This window comes from Lemur catta, chromosome 26, assembly GCF_020740605.2.
Source record: "Lemur catta isolate mLemCat1 chromosome 26, mLemCat1.pri, whole genome shotgun sequence".
NCBI lineage: Eukaryota > Metazoa > Chordata > Mammalia > Primates > Lemuridae > Lemur > Lemur catta.
Window position 1 is genome coordinate 2,987,493 of NC_059153.1, and position 15,059 is coordinate 3,002,551.

General features: G+C 43.1%; 1 protein-coding gene across 1 annotated transcript in view; it reads left to right on the plus strand.

Moving 5' to 3' along the window:
- The first annotated feature begins 687 nt into the window (after positions 1 to 687).
- Positions 688 to 15,059, plus strand: part of LOC123627758 (glutamyl aminopeptidase) — a 66,771-nt gene continuing 52,399 nt past the window's right edge. Inside the window, exons 1-2 of the mRNA XM_045537484.1 lie at positions 688 to 1,626; positions 13,188 to 13,329. Coding sequence (XP_045393440.1) covers positions 998 to 1,626; positions 13,188 to 13,329 — 771 coding nt within the window. The 5' untranslated portion in view covers positions 688 to 997. The remainder of the gene's footprint in view (positions 1,627 to 13,187; positions 13,330 to 15,059) is intronic.

The following is a 15,059-nucleotide window of genomic DNA, read 5'->3' on the forward strand; positions in this document are numbered from 1 at the left end:
GGAGGTCACTGTGATTCCCGGCCCTCGGGCTTGTCATTCCGAAGCAGTAGGTTTGCATTGATAATGGATCTCCCCACGGGCCACTTTTCCAATCTGGAATGTGCTCCAATCCTGCTTTATCACATCAAGTCAATGTCACCAGGAGGCAAACTGCACGGCCAAGCCCTTCCTTCCTCTTTTCACTTTCTCTCTTGTCTTCTGCTTTCCAGCTCTGCTACTGCGTTGGGTAACATCTTCGTGTCCCCCTCTCTCTGTCACCCAGCATCAACGGGACTGATTTAGGGTCACCTGGCTGTGCTAATCCGCCAGTTTAACAACTGCTTCCTGAGTGCTGAAGGGGTCCGTGCATCTGTGTCTCTAATTCCAGGATATGACTTCTCCAAAGGGCAGAGTTTTGAATGTTGACATTAGAAGAGGAAAAAAGTGAAAAGAAAACATTTCGCTTCTTTGGCCGGCTACCTGATACAAACGGCTGCAACCCAAGAAGCCCTTCAGTTAAGGGAGAGACTGTGAGCACGACAGGAAGAAGCCGGGGAGCGGAGCGGGTGGCAAAGGTTGCGGGTTTCTGCGGTAAGCACACCTCACCCCTGCGCTATCTCCCTGAAAGCTGCTGACGGGGCTTTGGCAAGGGATCGGCCCCTCTTGGCTGATAAGCTAAGCCCTGTTTTATATTTAACTTGCTGCAGCGCAGGAAGGGTAAGGGGTGGGGATGCGTCGTTTATAAGAGCAGCAGCGGTGACAATGTTCTGGGCAGTCCTCCTCCAGCTCGGGTCCCCTCAGGGCTTCCGTCTCCCACCCTCTGTTTCCCCTGCGTCCCGGAGAGGCCGGTGGGGACAAAGGGACAGAAGAGAGGACGCAGGAAGCCAGAGGTGTGGGAAAAGCGAAACCCCAGGCTGTCAAACCAGGGGATCCCTTCCAATTTCAAAGGAAGTCTGCTGACGTCCGTTAGCTAAATTTAACATCCTCGGCTGCGCGACCCTGGACTTGGGAAAGGAACATGAACTTTGCGGACACAGAGGGCCCCAAGAGATACTGCATCCAGGCGAAGCATGTGGCCGTCATCTGTGCCGTGGTGGTGGCAGTGGGGTTAGTGGTAGGGCTCTCCGTGGGCCTGACCAGATCGTGTGACTCCGCCGGGGACTCCGGGCAGGTGACATCTCCGGCCCCGTCCCACCTGCCTTCTTCCACCGCTCCCGCCCAGGACGGGGACGTCTGCCCCGCCAGCGACGATGCCAGCGGGGAGTGGACGAACTTCAGGCTGCCGGACTACCTGAGCCCCGCGCACTACGACCTGGAGGTGCGGCCCGTGCTGGAGGAGGACAGCTACACGGGCGCCGTGAACATCTCCATCAACGTGAGCGCGGCCACGCGCTACCTGTGGCTGCACCTGCGGGAGACCAAGATCACGCGGCTGCCGGCGCTGCAGGGCCCCTCCGGGGAGCAGGTGCCGGTCAAGAGATGCTTCGAGTACGAAACCCAGGAGTACCTGGTGATCGAGGCGGAGGAAGAGCTTCCCCCCAGCGGCGACGACGGCCTCTACGTCCTGACCTTGGAGTTCGCCGGCTGGCTGAACGGCTCCCTCGTGGGCTTTTACAGAACCACCTACACGGAGAACGGGGAAACCAAGTAAATATGCATTTTCGCTTGGCATTCCCGAGACGCGCGCTTATCTGGCTCCCATCCCTCCCTCTTGGCGTTTCCTTTGCGCTTTCCGCCTTTCTGGTATTTTGTTGGTCTGATCTTTATCTACCCCTGGTTTCAGTGCTGCCTGCCCGTCTGGAAAAGTAGAAATTGTTGCCCTGTTGTGTGTTTAAAAGCCCGTCCTCGAACTAGAAAGCAGTGAATGAACTGCAGGAGGTCAAAAATGAGTGTAAGTCATTCCATCAGGAGAAAAAATAATATGCTGCACCCTGTCCTTGGTATTTACATAAATTATGTAAATATTAAAGCTAGGTGTGTTTGGTAAATTTCACTAGGGATACTCTTGGGTTATACAGTAATGATTTTTAAACTGAACTTTTAGAGTGGTATTACACTAAATCTAGGTGAAAAATCAGTGAACTTCAATTACTGTTTTGTCCATTTTATTGCAGAAGAGAAACATTAAAAAATTACATGAGCTCAATTGTTTGAGGTCAGGAGTTTGAGACCAGCCTGGGCAAGAGCAAGACCTCGTCTCTACTAAAAATAGAAAGAAATTATATGGACAGCTAAAAATATATATATAGAAAAAATTAGCCGGGCATGGTGGTGCATGCCTGTAGTCCCAGCTACTTGAGAGGCTGAGGCAGGAGGATTGCTTGAGCCCAGGAGTTTGAGGTTGCTGTGAGTGAGGCTGACGCCACGGCACTCTAGCCTGGGCGACAGAGTGAGACTCTGTCTCAAAAAAAAAAAAAAAAAAAGAAAAGAAAAGAAAAAAAATTACATGAGATCCACAGAATTATCTTCGTGTCGTTATCTAGGAAGGAAGGCAAGACTGGGTCTTTTTGGTCTCATACAGCCAGAACAGTGTTTTAGACACAGGCTTTCCGGAAATACTCATTGAGTTCACACATCAGTAGCACAGGGGTCAGTTTGGGGGTTCATCGCTCATCATGCAAAATGCAACAGTAATGCTGAGCCTTTTGCAATATAAAAGATATACTAAGTACAGATGTTTTTTCTCCCCATAGTTCTGCAAGCAGAGAGGGATGTGTGTGTCTGTGTGTGTGTGTCTGCTTCACACTTATGCATATTCTAATCTGTCTAGTATTTGTATCCATCCGTGGGCATTACTATAGTTAAAGGCATAAACTTTCTCAGTGAACTCAAAAAACCTTCCCACTGTGGATGTCGCCATTGACTCAGGGAAGGAGGGCTACGCTACGCCCGAGGTGTAACTGAACTTGAAACTGCTTTGACCTTTGCCTACTTAGATTCTGATGCGGTAAATGATTAAGAGTGTTTCATGTCACGATTCAGAAACGTGGGTCTGGGGCCAGGCCACTGAATTTCCCTTTCCTCTGTTGTTTTAAGCATGTTAGTAATACAGGAATATTTAAATATTTCTTCTTAGTCTTGGGTCTAACAACTAATAGAAAGACTATTGACCAAAAGATATGCTTTGCTCATTAGTCTTCCTATTATTTGTTAGAGAGACCCAAGACTAAGAAGAAGTATTTAAATATTCCTGTATTACTATGTGGTATGCTGATAAATAGAATAGAAATAACTTGAAGAAAATATTTGGAGGGATCATGTAGAATCGTGTAGATTCTATATCTTAGTATTGCTGGCAATAAAACAAGCTTCTTTATTGCTTACATATCTTTCTGTCCTAAAAATCATACTGTTGAAAGGATAAAAAAAAATTATAAAAAAAGGAAAATCAAAGCCTATGAATAAGATCACCACCTAGAGGTAATCCCTATTAACAAGTTATGGTATATTCTAATATTTTTCTAGGCAATCAAAATGCATATAAATGCATGATTTCTGCCAATCTATCAATCTATCTGTCTACATGCCTTTTTTACTTAATATATCATGAGCATTTCCCCTTATTCTTTTTTTCTCCCTTATTCTTAAATATTTTTAAGAATCTGATTTTAAAGATTCTGCAGTATTTTATTGTATGAATGCACTGTTTAAAACCAATTACCTATTGTTGGGTGTATGCATTGCTTCTAGTATTTTATTATTATAAACAAGACAGGAAATAACATAGTAGTAAATATATCTTTATATGTGTAGCTATTTCCTTCGGTTAGGATATAGTCCTAAAAATAGTCCTAAAAATTGCCAGGCCAAAGGATATGAATATATTCAGAAACTTGTGACGTGTATTGTGTTTATTTATTACATAAATAATACACATTCATTGCAGAAAACTTGGAAAACAGAGAAAATTGTAAGAAAAAAATAAAAATTCATCTATAAATTCATCATCCAAGTATGGCCATTGTTAACATTTAGGCAGAGACTCTTCTAGTATTTTCTCTGGAGGTAGATAAACATGGGATTATTATATTGCATGTGGTATTGTGTAATATGCTTTTTCAATATAGCATCAATGCTTTAACATGTCATTTGGTGTTATTCCACAAGTGATTTGGTGGATACGTGGGAAACCATTGTATGACTACAATGTGGTTTATTCAACTTTTCCATTAAATGGGAGTATTTAAGTTGCTCCTACTTTTTTTACCTATAAGCACCTAGAATAATGCAATGAACGTCCTTATTAATAAGGATGTTCTAATATTTTTTGTAAAAAAATCCTTAGGAGATTGGCCAAAACTATAATATGTGAATGCATGTATTTATGTGTGTGTATATACACATATATAACATACATATGCATGAACATGCCTATGCATGTGTGTCTCCAAATTGACTTTCCAAAGTATGTTCCAAATTCCATTTCCACCAGCAATGTATCAAAGTGCCTATTTCTCTGAGCCTCACTGGTGATACAATTTTTTAAAGTGTTTGTCAATTTGTTAGAGAAAAAGACATAACATTTTAAAGAATATCCACCGTAAAGGGATTCTAAAAATTCATTAGTGAAAAGTGAAAACAAGTCAAAATTTTTAAATTATTATTACTAAACCTTTTTATTTTTTTTGAGACAGAGTCTCACTCTGTTGCCCAGGCTAGAGTGCTGTGGCGACAGCCCAGCTCACAGCAACCTCAAACTCCTGGGCTCAAGCGATCCTCCTGCCTCAGCCTCCTGAGTACCTGGGACTACAGGCACATGCCACTGTGTCCGGCTAATTTTTTCTATTTTTAGTTGTTTGGCTAATTTCTTTCTATTTTTATAATAGAGGCGGGGGTCTCGCTCTTGCTCAGGCTGGTCTCGAACTCCTGAGCTCGAGCGATCCTCCTGCCTCGCAGGGCTAGGATTATAGGCGTGAGCCACCACGCCTGGCCTTATTGCTAAACCTTTAAAACTCCTTCTTAGGTTGTGAAGACAACAGAAATTTCATCTGAGTAAAGTCATCAAAATATTTATAAAATAAGTAAAATTTTACACACCTTAGGAAGGCCAAAACATATGGAACTAAATAGTTTCCATTAATATGTTTCTGTTATGTATGAAAAAGTATTATATACTCAAATATATAATATTCACTCTGTTTGGATTGTTTTACTGTACCAGTTAATTTTACCGTAAAATATATACCTGAGAGCTGGCATTCTGATGAAGTTCACTGACTTAATTTTTTGTTGGAAAATACCAAGTGACAGCAAGATTGGCAAGTGAGGTTGATGCTCAGTTAGGTCCTCGTTGGTCTTCCTGACTTTGTTTCCACGGGGAGAGGTTGAAAGCTGTCACATGACACGAGATGCTGCCAGCTCTGTTCCGCACACTCGGGTTTGGAACAGTTCTGGCATCTGCTCAATAACCTCCTTTAGGCCAAATGGAATACTTTTGGTTTTCCTCGTTTCAAGCATATGAGAAAAGTGCATTATGGTTTTTTTTTCCCAAGCCTGTGAGTAACATTTTGACAACGCGGCCTCTAGGAATTCTCCTCCGCGGAGTCCATACGAGGGCTGCCCGAGTGAGTTCCCCGGGAGCAGCATCACTCTTTCAGACTACAGCGTGAGCTTCCTCAGAGACGATGCTCCTGCAGTTGTGTGTATTGTCTCAGGAATGCGTTTGAAGTACGCAGTCAGAATGATCTTTTCTGACCTTTCTGCCTTAATGTGCAATTTGACTCCCGGATTGAGTAGTAGCAGTTTGGGATATAAATGCAACAAGCGCAATGCAAACTACACATGATTACGCTCTGTAAGTAACCCACGTTACTTGATTTCTGCAACTACGACCGGGACTTTGAACTTCACAAAGAGGAGACAACTATCCACGATTCTTTCCCTCAAGACTGAGGGGCAGGGGGACAGGCCGGGGAGCTGGTTTGGAGTCCTCAGCAGTGACTGCCACCTCGTCCTGCTGGGGACAGAGCTGTAGTGACATTTGGGAGGAGCAAGTTTAGAAACATCAAAAGTCACTTTTTCTTTATTGATCTACCTCTTCCGACTCTATTACTTAGGGCCTGAGGAAAACCACTTGGAAGGATGGGAACCTTCGGAACGTTTCCCCGACCTCCTCCTTCCCACCCTCTCACTGTTATGTGGGATTTCCAGTTGTTATTGTCCCCAAAAGACTTCTCCTTTCCTCAAATCTCCAAACTGTGTATTTTCTTCTCTCCAAGGGTCAGCATTTCCTTGGTAGTATTTGAACTGTGCTTACTCAGCGTTTCCCAAAGTGCGTTCCACAGAGTTCTAGCTGCGTGGGAACTTGGTAGCTACTGCCAAGGGGGAAAACAAAAACAAAACTAGGGAGGGATTCTGTTAGTTTGGGCAGTAATAGTAAACCCCAAATGATCTGGTTTTGCTTTTCCATGGTGGAACTTTTCAAAGGCTTTATATTATATGATAATGTCCATTATGACTCTAAGAGAATGGCAGAGTATGCAGTTTCTCATCTATCTGTGACTTTGGACTCTTCCGTGACATTCCTGAGAGTAGGGCTGTATCTCTCGTGTTGACTGCCTAGCGCACGGTGAGCACTAAAATATTACCGAACGAACATATGGAAATATTTTCCCATAGGCTGTCCCGTGACTGATGCCCTCTGACACATGCTGGGACATGCTTTGCGGACACAGCCCCTTTCCCACACACGAGTCCAGCCTCCACCAAGGACACCTCTACCTTCCCACTTAGTCACGGCGCAAAACTCTGTGGAAGGCTGATGAATTTTTTTTTGCCTTAGGAATGCAATCTTCATACGTTAAGGACGGAGAGTGATTAGATTGACAGGAAGTACAATGAGAATTTAAGAGAGGGCCAGGTCATTTCTAGTTTGAGTTTTCAGGGTGTTCTTCATTGCATTGGTAGAACTGAAGCTGAATCTTGATATGATGGTGGAATTTCCACAGGCAGAGACACGGGAGAAGGTAAACAGCAGAAAGGAAAGGCGTCAAGTGAGACAGGCATAGTGGGACAAGAAAATCAGTTTGCAGGGGAGGTTTCTACGAAGAGGCCAGCTGGAGATAACCGAGGAGAAGCAGAGGGAAGAAAAGGGAGAATCGCTGATTGGCGGCATGAAGGAAACATTGACCCCTGACCTTTTCGTTGTGGATGGGGAAGGAAAGAGCTAACTCAACACCTGGGTATGTGGAAATGGAGCCAGAATCCAGGAAAAAGAAGGACAGTGATTTCAGGATAGAGAGAACAGGACAAAATGGAGAAAGTAGCTTGGAGGTAAGGTTTCCAAGATTTACAGATTGATGAACTATGGGGAAGCGTGAATAAAGTTATGGATTTAGGCTGCCCCAGATACCCGATCTGATTGGACTGAGAACCTTCACCTTGAACTGATGTTAGCAACAGAGGAGAAGGAGCCGGTTTAGAAGGTTATAAATTCAGTGTCAGATGTGTTGAAGGCCTGTCGGACAGCTAAGACAAGATGACTAGGAGTCATTTGGATAAATAAGTCTGAAGCAGGAGCTTAGAGTCTGTGATGAAGATTTAGGAGTTGAGCAGAAACATCAATGAGATCTTAGGTGTGTGTGTGAGTGCGTGTGCATGTGTGTGCGTGTGTGTGTGTGTGTGTGTGTGTGTGTGTGTGTGTGTGTGTGTGTGTGAGAGAGAGAGAGAGAGGTTCCCACATGCATGATGTGTACTTTTAGTGTTGAAGTTTTTGTTGTATGTCAGTTTATTCATTATTGTCTTTGATATATCAAGCTATTATTCATTATCAATAAAAGCAGAAATTTTCTTTTTGGTCTTGTTTACTTGTCGCAGGAGGCTAAGTAATTTCCTCCATTTTGGAAGAAAGGAAACAAAAAGAAATTTTACTTGAACTTGAGTATCTTCTACATAGAGAAGAGTGATTGGAAAATAAAGTTAAATAATTAACTGGTTCATCCAAACCACCATAGAAACACACTGAGGTCTGAACAGTCTAGACAGGTTGTCCTGCACTCTTCAGCTCCCTGACTCAGTTCTGGAATCCTCCGCTCAGTCTGCAGGGACCTCGTGTGTTTAAGGGTTTGACCCAGACCCTGCTGCTGATTCTGCTGCGCATTTTATTAAATTGCTGGACACAGCCTGACTGTCCCCATGAGAAACAGCATGCCAGGTGATTTATGAGATAATCCGGTAGTTTTTTGTTTTGTTTTTAAAGTTGACTCGGAGTGAACCAAGCTGTGACTTGTGTTACCGCTTCTCTCCCTCAGCTTTCTCTAAAGTCACCTTGACCTCAGTAGCGGGGTTGCGCCTGTGAATAGCCACTGCACTCCAGCCTGGGCAACACAGCAAGACCCCGTCTCTATAAAAAATAAATAAATAAATACAGTCACCTTGATCTGATCCACTCAGAGAAGTCAGAGAAATGTTCTTCCCTTCTGTAAATGACTAAATGGCACAGAATACTGTGGTAGCGTGCTAGGTCTAGTAAGTGACTTATTAACATGGCGCAGGACGGCCCCGTGGAAAAGCGGTTTAGCTCAGCACATTTGCCTGGCGTACCCCAGGGTCGCTCCGAATATGTTGTGCTACTAGTCAGGCTGTTCCTGTTAATTTGCAACAAACACAATTCATCTGATTTTAAAAAGGAGTTTTAATCACTGAATAAAACCTCCCCAAAGAAGCTGTGATCTAAAATGGTTTTGTATTACTATCTCATATACCTTGTTTTCAAATTTGCCTATATTTGGAAAAGTTTAGTGACTGTTGATGGAATTTACGTGTATAAATAGGGATTTCTGAGTTATTTGGAAATTTTCATGAGAAAAATAACAGGTTACCATTTTAAAAAGTGGTTATATTGCCTATAGTATTTATATACCAAGTAATTTTGTTCTAGTATGTATTACGTCAAATGAATGCATTTTTTTTTTTTTTTGAGACAGAGTCTTGCTCTGTTGCCCGGGCTAGAGTGCCGTGACATCAGCCTAGGTCACAGCAACCTCAAACTCCTGGGCTCAAGCGATCCTCCTGCCTCAGCCTCTCGAGTAGCTGGGGCTACAGGCATGCGCCACCATGCCCGGCTAATTTTTTTGTATATATTTTTAGTTGTTCAGCTAATTTCTTTCTATTTTTTAGTAGAGACAGGGGTCTTGCTCTTGCTCAGGCTGGTCTCAAACTCCTGACCTCAAGCAATCCTCCCGCCTCGGCCTCCCAGAGTGCTAGGATTACAGGTGTGAGCCACCGTGCCCAGCCCAAATGAATGAATTTTAAATACTTTAGACTGTGGAAAATGCTATGTCAGAATGTATAGTTACCTTCTAGATTTACAAGATACAGACTGAGCTGTATCCTAACCTTGTTATGTAAATTTTAAGAGAGTTTCAAATATATTACCACATGGGACCCACCCCTGTTCCCTTTCCCATGGCCTGTGAAGAGGCCATACATGCTCTGGTAACCAGGTTTTACAGACGAGGACACTAAAATCTGAGGTTTTGTGACTTACTCAAGGTCCCTCTTAAGGCTCCAAAGTAGCATCAGAATCTAAGGATTTTTACTCTTAGAAAAGGGTTTTCTTTATAAAATCCTATTGGCTCTGCACTTTTAAAAAGAAAAACACACACACACACACACACACACACATTTTGTAGCTCTTCTGGTTGATGAATGTCACGTTCCCTACACCAGTGTAATAAATCCAGGTCAAGGTAGCTGAGTTATACCTGCTGTGGTTAACATTTGTTGAGAGGACCACCAAGATGTCACAAGCACGGTGACATCTCTAGCACTGTACTGTTTCAGGTCCAAGAATATTGTGATTTAGGGAGACAGGTCTTGCCTACAATCAAGAGAGAAGGTGATAAAAAGATTGAAAATTCTTCCCTCTCCGGGGTCCTCTGGACTATCTATACTCTCTAGCATCTGGCAGAGAGTGAACAAAGTATTTGAAAACCCACCCAAGTGCACTACTTAGGAAAGCATAATTCCACTCCTGCTTTACTCTGGCCTATCCCGCAGGCAGGCGAGAGCACGCACTCACATTCTCCAAGTAGTTAGCTGGCTTATTCCCGGGGCCCGACTAAGCGAAATGCTCTTGCAGGGAGTGACTTTTCCTTTTCCTCTGCTTCTGGAAGAAATCAGAAGCCAGAGGAATTCAGAAGAAAAAGGCAGCTGACTAAACATGAGGTTGGAGCTCGGTGGATCTTATTATAAAACCTTAGTCCTGTGGGAAAGTGTACAGGTTTCTTTACTTTCTAATGTATTTGCAATTAACCACAATCTGGAAGATGTTTAGAGACTCCCATTGACTACACTGTTAATGTCACAAAACTAGTAATTACTCTATTACAGAATAAATTCTTAGCTGAGACTTTTCTTGGGTAACTTTTGATTTTGAAATAATTTCAAATTTATAGAAAAGTTATAAGGACACTACGAGGAACTGCTAGAAACAGTTTACCCAGATTCACCAATTGTTTACACTGTGTCCCAATTGCCCCCCTTTTAGCGAGTATGTTGAGACATTGTTTCCTTTTATCTTTTAACATCAGGGTATACTTCTTAAGTACAGACGCATTCCCTGACATAACCACAGTACAATAAAATCAGGAAATTTAACATCGACGCAATGAGCTAAATCACGATCCATAATCAAGTTTCATCAATTAACCCAATAACGTCTTTAAAAGCAATTTTTTCCTAGTCTATTATCCAGTCTGGAATTGTGTGTTGCATTTTAGATTCCTTTACACTGGAAGAGTCCCTTGGCCCTTCCTTGTCCTTCTCAACGTTGATATTTTTGAAGAGTACAGGGCAGTTATTTTGAGAATGTTCCTCAATTTTAGTTTGTCTGACTTTCCTCATGATTTAAAAATGCAAGTCCAGCATTTTTGTCAGGAATGTCACAGAAGTGCTGCTGAGTCCCCCTCAACACATTGGAAGACACATCTTGTTGGTTTGTGCAATTATTAGTGATGCTACCTTGGATTGCTTGCTTAAGGTCGTATCCTCAAGTTTCTCCATTGTAAAATTACAGTTATTCTGTTTGTAAGTAATTTTCTGGGACATTCTTTGAAACTATGCTAATATCCCTTCCTCATCGAAGTTTTACCTACCTGTTTTGGCATCCACTGATGATCTCCTAAATCCATTTTTCCTTAAAAAATTATTAGTAGGCAATCTACTATAAGGAAGAGCTTTCCCTTCTCCCCCATTTATTTATTCCTTCTTAAAATCAGAGTAAAGATTCATGGATTTTGAGTTTATTCAATGGGTTATAATTCCATTATTTATTTTGATATTCCAATACCTCCAGGTGTGGCCAATCCAGTCAAATCCTATATTAAATCCTTGGACCAACATAAAATGCAGACTCTTCCCATGGCCTGTGATATTTTCCCCATCTGGCCTCTGCTGACCTCGCGTCGCACTTGTCTTTTGTCCCAGTCGCACCTGGTTCACTGGGTTCCAACCACACTGGACACCTTTCAGGTCCTCAGCCACATCGAGTTCCATTTCCCTTTGGGCACTTTGCACCTGGCTGTTTGCTCTGCTCGAACATGTTGTCCTTAATCTTCACTTGTCTGGCTTTTCCTCAGGATTCAGAGCTCAGCGAGCCATCATCTATGCCAAGAGGTTGTCTCTTTCTACTCTACCTCAAGGTGCTCAGCACTTTCCTAGCCAGTCATTCTCTGCCAGTGCCAGTGTTTTATTTCCTGTATAGCTCTCATCACTCTCCTAAACTATGTGTTTATTTGTACGTTTATCGTCTAACACCCTGCAAGAAAGCCGGGACCTTAGCTACACAGTCTTTGTGGTTTCCTTAGCACCCAGAATAATGTCTGCAAATGTGTCCCTGTGTGCATGCCTAAGTACTTGCGTGTATGCACGGGTATGCATGTGTGTGTGTGTGTGGGGGGGGTCTGTGTAAGCAGGGGATGGGCTCGATGAATATTCATTAGATGAATATATGATCTAATAATTTAGCTTGGTATTCTTTATGATATGCCTTCCTTAATCCCTGAGAATCCTGAAAGACAATATATGTTCATTATTAATGAACATAAATCAAGATTTCTTTACTTTTCCTTTCTTTGTTTTTTTTTTTTTTTTGAGACAGAGTCTCACTCTGTTGCCCGGGCTAGAGTGCCGTGGTGTCAGTCTCGCTCACAGCAACCTCAAACTCCTGGGCTTAAGCGATCCTCCTGCCTCAGCCTCCCGAGTAGATGGGACTACAGGCATGCACCACCATGCCCAGCTAATTTTTCTATATATATATTTAGCTGTCCATATAATTTCTTTCTATTTTTAGTAGAGATGGGGTCTCGCTCTTGCTCAGGCTGGTCTCGAACTCCTGAGCTCAACCGATCCACCCGCCTCGGCCTTCCAGAGTGCTGGGATTACAGGCATGAGCCACCGCGCCCGGCCTACTTTTCCTTTCTTTTATACTTTTTACTTTGCTTAGTTGTCTAAGCAAAGATACAACAATGCTCTTAGTATATGCTTACATGTGAAAATGTGTATGTTTATTAATATTTTTTGCACCATTGGAAAAAATATTTTCAGTTTGAACTCATGGAAATACTAAACATGAACTTTTGGTTTACAGGAGCAGATGCCTAGTTAGAGCCATAAAGGAATGCTGGTGTCTCTTTCCAGAAGTGGGCTTTCAACTAGGCCAAAGGTTGCTTCACCTGGGGGATTACTCAACACCGCCTCTGCACGGAAATGGAACTGGGGCTTTGTCCCTGGTGCCGCATAAATAAGAAAGAATGTGACATTAGGGAAGGAAACCGGGGACTCTGGAGTATACTCCTCTCCTCTGTGACACAACACAGCTGTTCACGTCCCGTCCCGCAGGACGGTTGGAAACAAGCTTTCGAGTCTGGCTTTGTGTTTACTTGTTGCTCAACGGCTCTGGGGCAGAGAGAGTGATAGCTCATAATTGGATTTATTTTTGCTTAGCTACAGATTTTTAGTTATGGCCCCAAAATATCTAAGCATTTACGTAAAATAGCCGGAGCGGTCTGTCTAAGGATTTTCATTTCTTTATTAACCTAAAACTTTCAGGAGAGACTTGGACAACTATTCGATGCTTTTCTAGGCGGAGCCTCATGTGAAGAAATGTCATAGGAATAATTGCATAGTTGATTTTGTTCTAGGAATAGAAACACGGGCTGTTGGAAGAGGCAGTTTGCATTTTGTTTGTTTCTGTGTTTGCGTTCAAGGAGCATAGCAGCGACTGATCATGAACCCACAGATGCCCGGAAATCCTTCCCTTGCTTTGATGAGCCCAACAAAAAGGCAACTTACACAATATCTATCGTCCACCCCAAAGAATACAAAGCACTTTCAAATATGCCAGTGGAGGTGAGTAGTTTTTAAATCTCTTGTTTATGCAGATAGTCTGTTTAAAATACCAGGTAAATTGTCTGGTTTACTACAGAGAAGAACCCACTGAATACTAAAACTAAATGTGTACTCACGGTTTAGTTGGAAGATTGAAATTCACTTTGGCAATTTCTTTTACTTTGAGTCTTAGAAGTCTTTAAACTAAGATATCACAGTCCAATAAAGAAGCCCCTCTGGAGTTTCTAAGCAAGAGAGAATACAATGGACATACATCAGCTTCTGCTCTGCATAACTGATAATTCCTGCATCATGACAAATTACAGGAATGGCAAACTAATGGAATTATAGACTTTAAAATATTTGAGGGCCTACTCACTATTTAGTTTTCAGTTGATTATAAGCCTAGCTTTTTTTTTTTAAGATAAAGCTACTATAAAAAATTATTGCAAATACTGGGTTGTAGAAGTCAACTCCAGAGAACACTAGGCCAGGAGATTTTCTGGTCAGTGGGAAGTGCTTGTTAAATGTTTAAAAAAATCTCCAAAACAAAACAGGTTACAATAATTTCTGCCTGTATAATTATTAATTAACTGAAGACTCTTTCCTCTGTTACTGCTCACCTGCGTAATGGCTAATGTCGTCACCTAGGGTGTCATTAGCTCCAAGTTGAGGCTTCCCATAATTTAAACGTTTGACCTGGAAAAACGGCAGGCTCGACTTTAGGTATCATTGTCATCTACCTAGGACCAGAGGGATACTCAGCCCTGAATTATATCTCCCATCTTCCTGATCCACTCTCTGAAATATCGTCGTCGAAATGAATCTCTGTTGAGGATAAAATATTTCTTGAAAAAGCAAAAACAGAATAAGGCAGGCAAAAGCTTACGAGTATTAAAATATACTTTCATCATCCATCCTTGCCCCAGTGGGAGCTAGTGTTCCAGCTTGTTTTCTTCTGGTGTCGGGCACCTGAGAAACTAAGCTTTGACTGGAGAAGAAAGAGGAGACGATAGATTTGAAGTGTGACCCACCAATCCAGAAGATCGGATCAGAGGAGAATGTTGTCGGAATGTCTTGGCACAGACGGGGCGGTGAAGGCAGGAGGAGAAAGAAGGCAAACCCACTGCGCTCCGCTTAAGATCTCCCCTTCTGGCCTTTTTCACCGGGCAGAGTTACACTTCTGCACCTTCTGCTGGATCCAGACAGTTGTCCCGGAAGGAGAATATTCGGGTCATCAGGAGATAGAACCTGCGGTGCCAGGTGTGAACTGCAGGGTAACCTCGCCTGCACAGTCAGCGATGGGCCCCTCCTCCTCCGGCCCCCTCGCCCGATCTTGTTAAAGCGTCCCACGCAGACTGACCGAGAGTGGCTGCAGGGAATGTGGAAACCTTTGAACAGCGAGCTGGGCAAGTATTCGTGCTTGAAGCCTGGGGACTGGTGAGGATGGCGGAGCTGGCATAGACAAAAAACCCAGATGGGTTGCAACGCAATCCTCCTCTCTATTCCTGGCAACCAGGGCACGGACTTCAGCGACCAGACCTGTCTTTAAGAGAAGCAGCCTTCTGTGTGCCCGATCGCTCACCTGCACGTACCAAACCAGCGAACACCTCCTTAGCTCCTCCTCGATGCGAGACACGGAGCACGAGCTTATTCTTCACGAAGGGATTCCAGCATCCTCGAATACTAAGCTCGCGCTGTGTGTTCAGCGCAGAAAGATAATCTTCTGTTTAAAGGATATCACAGTCGAG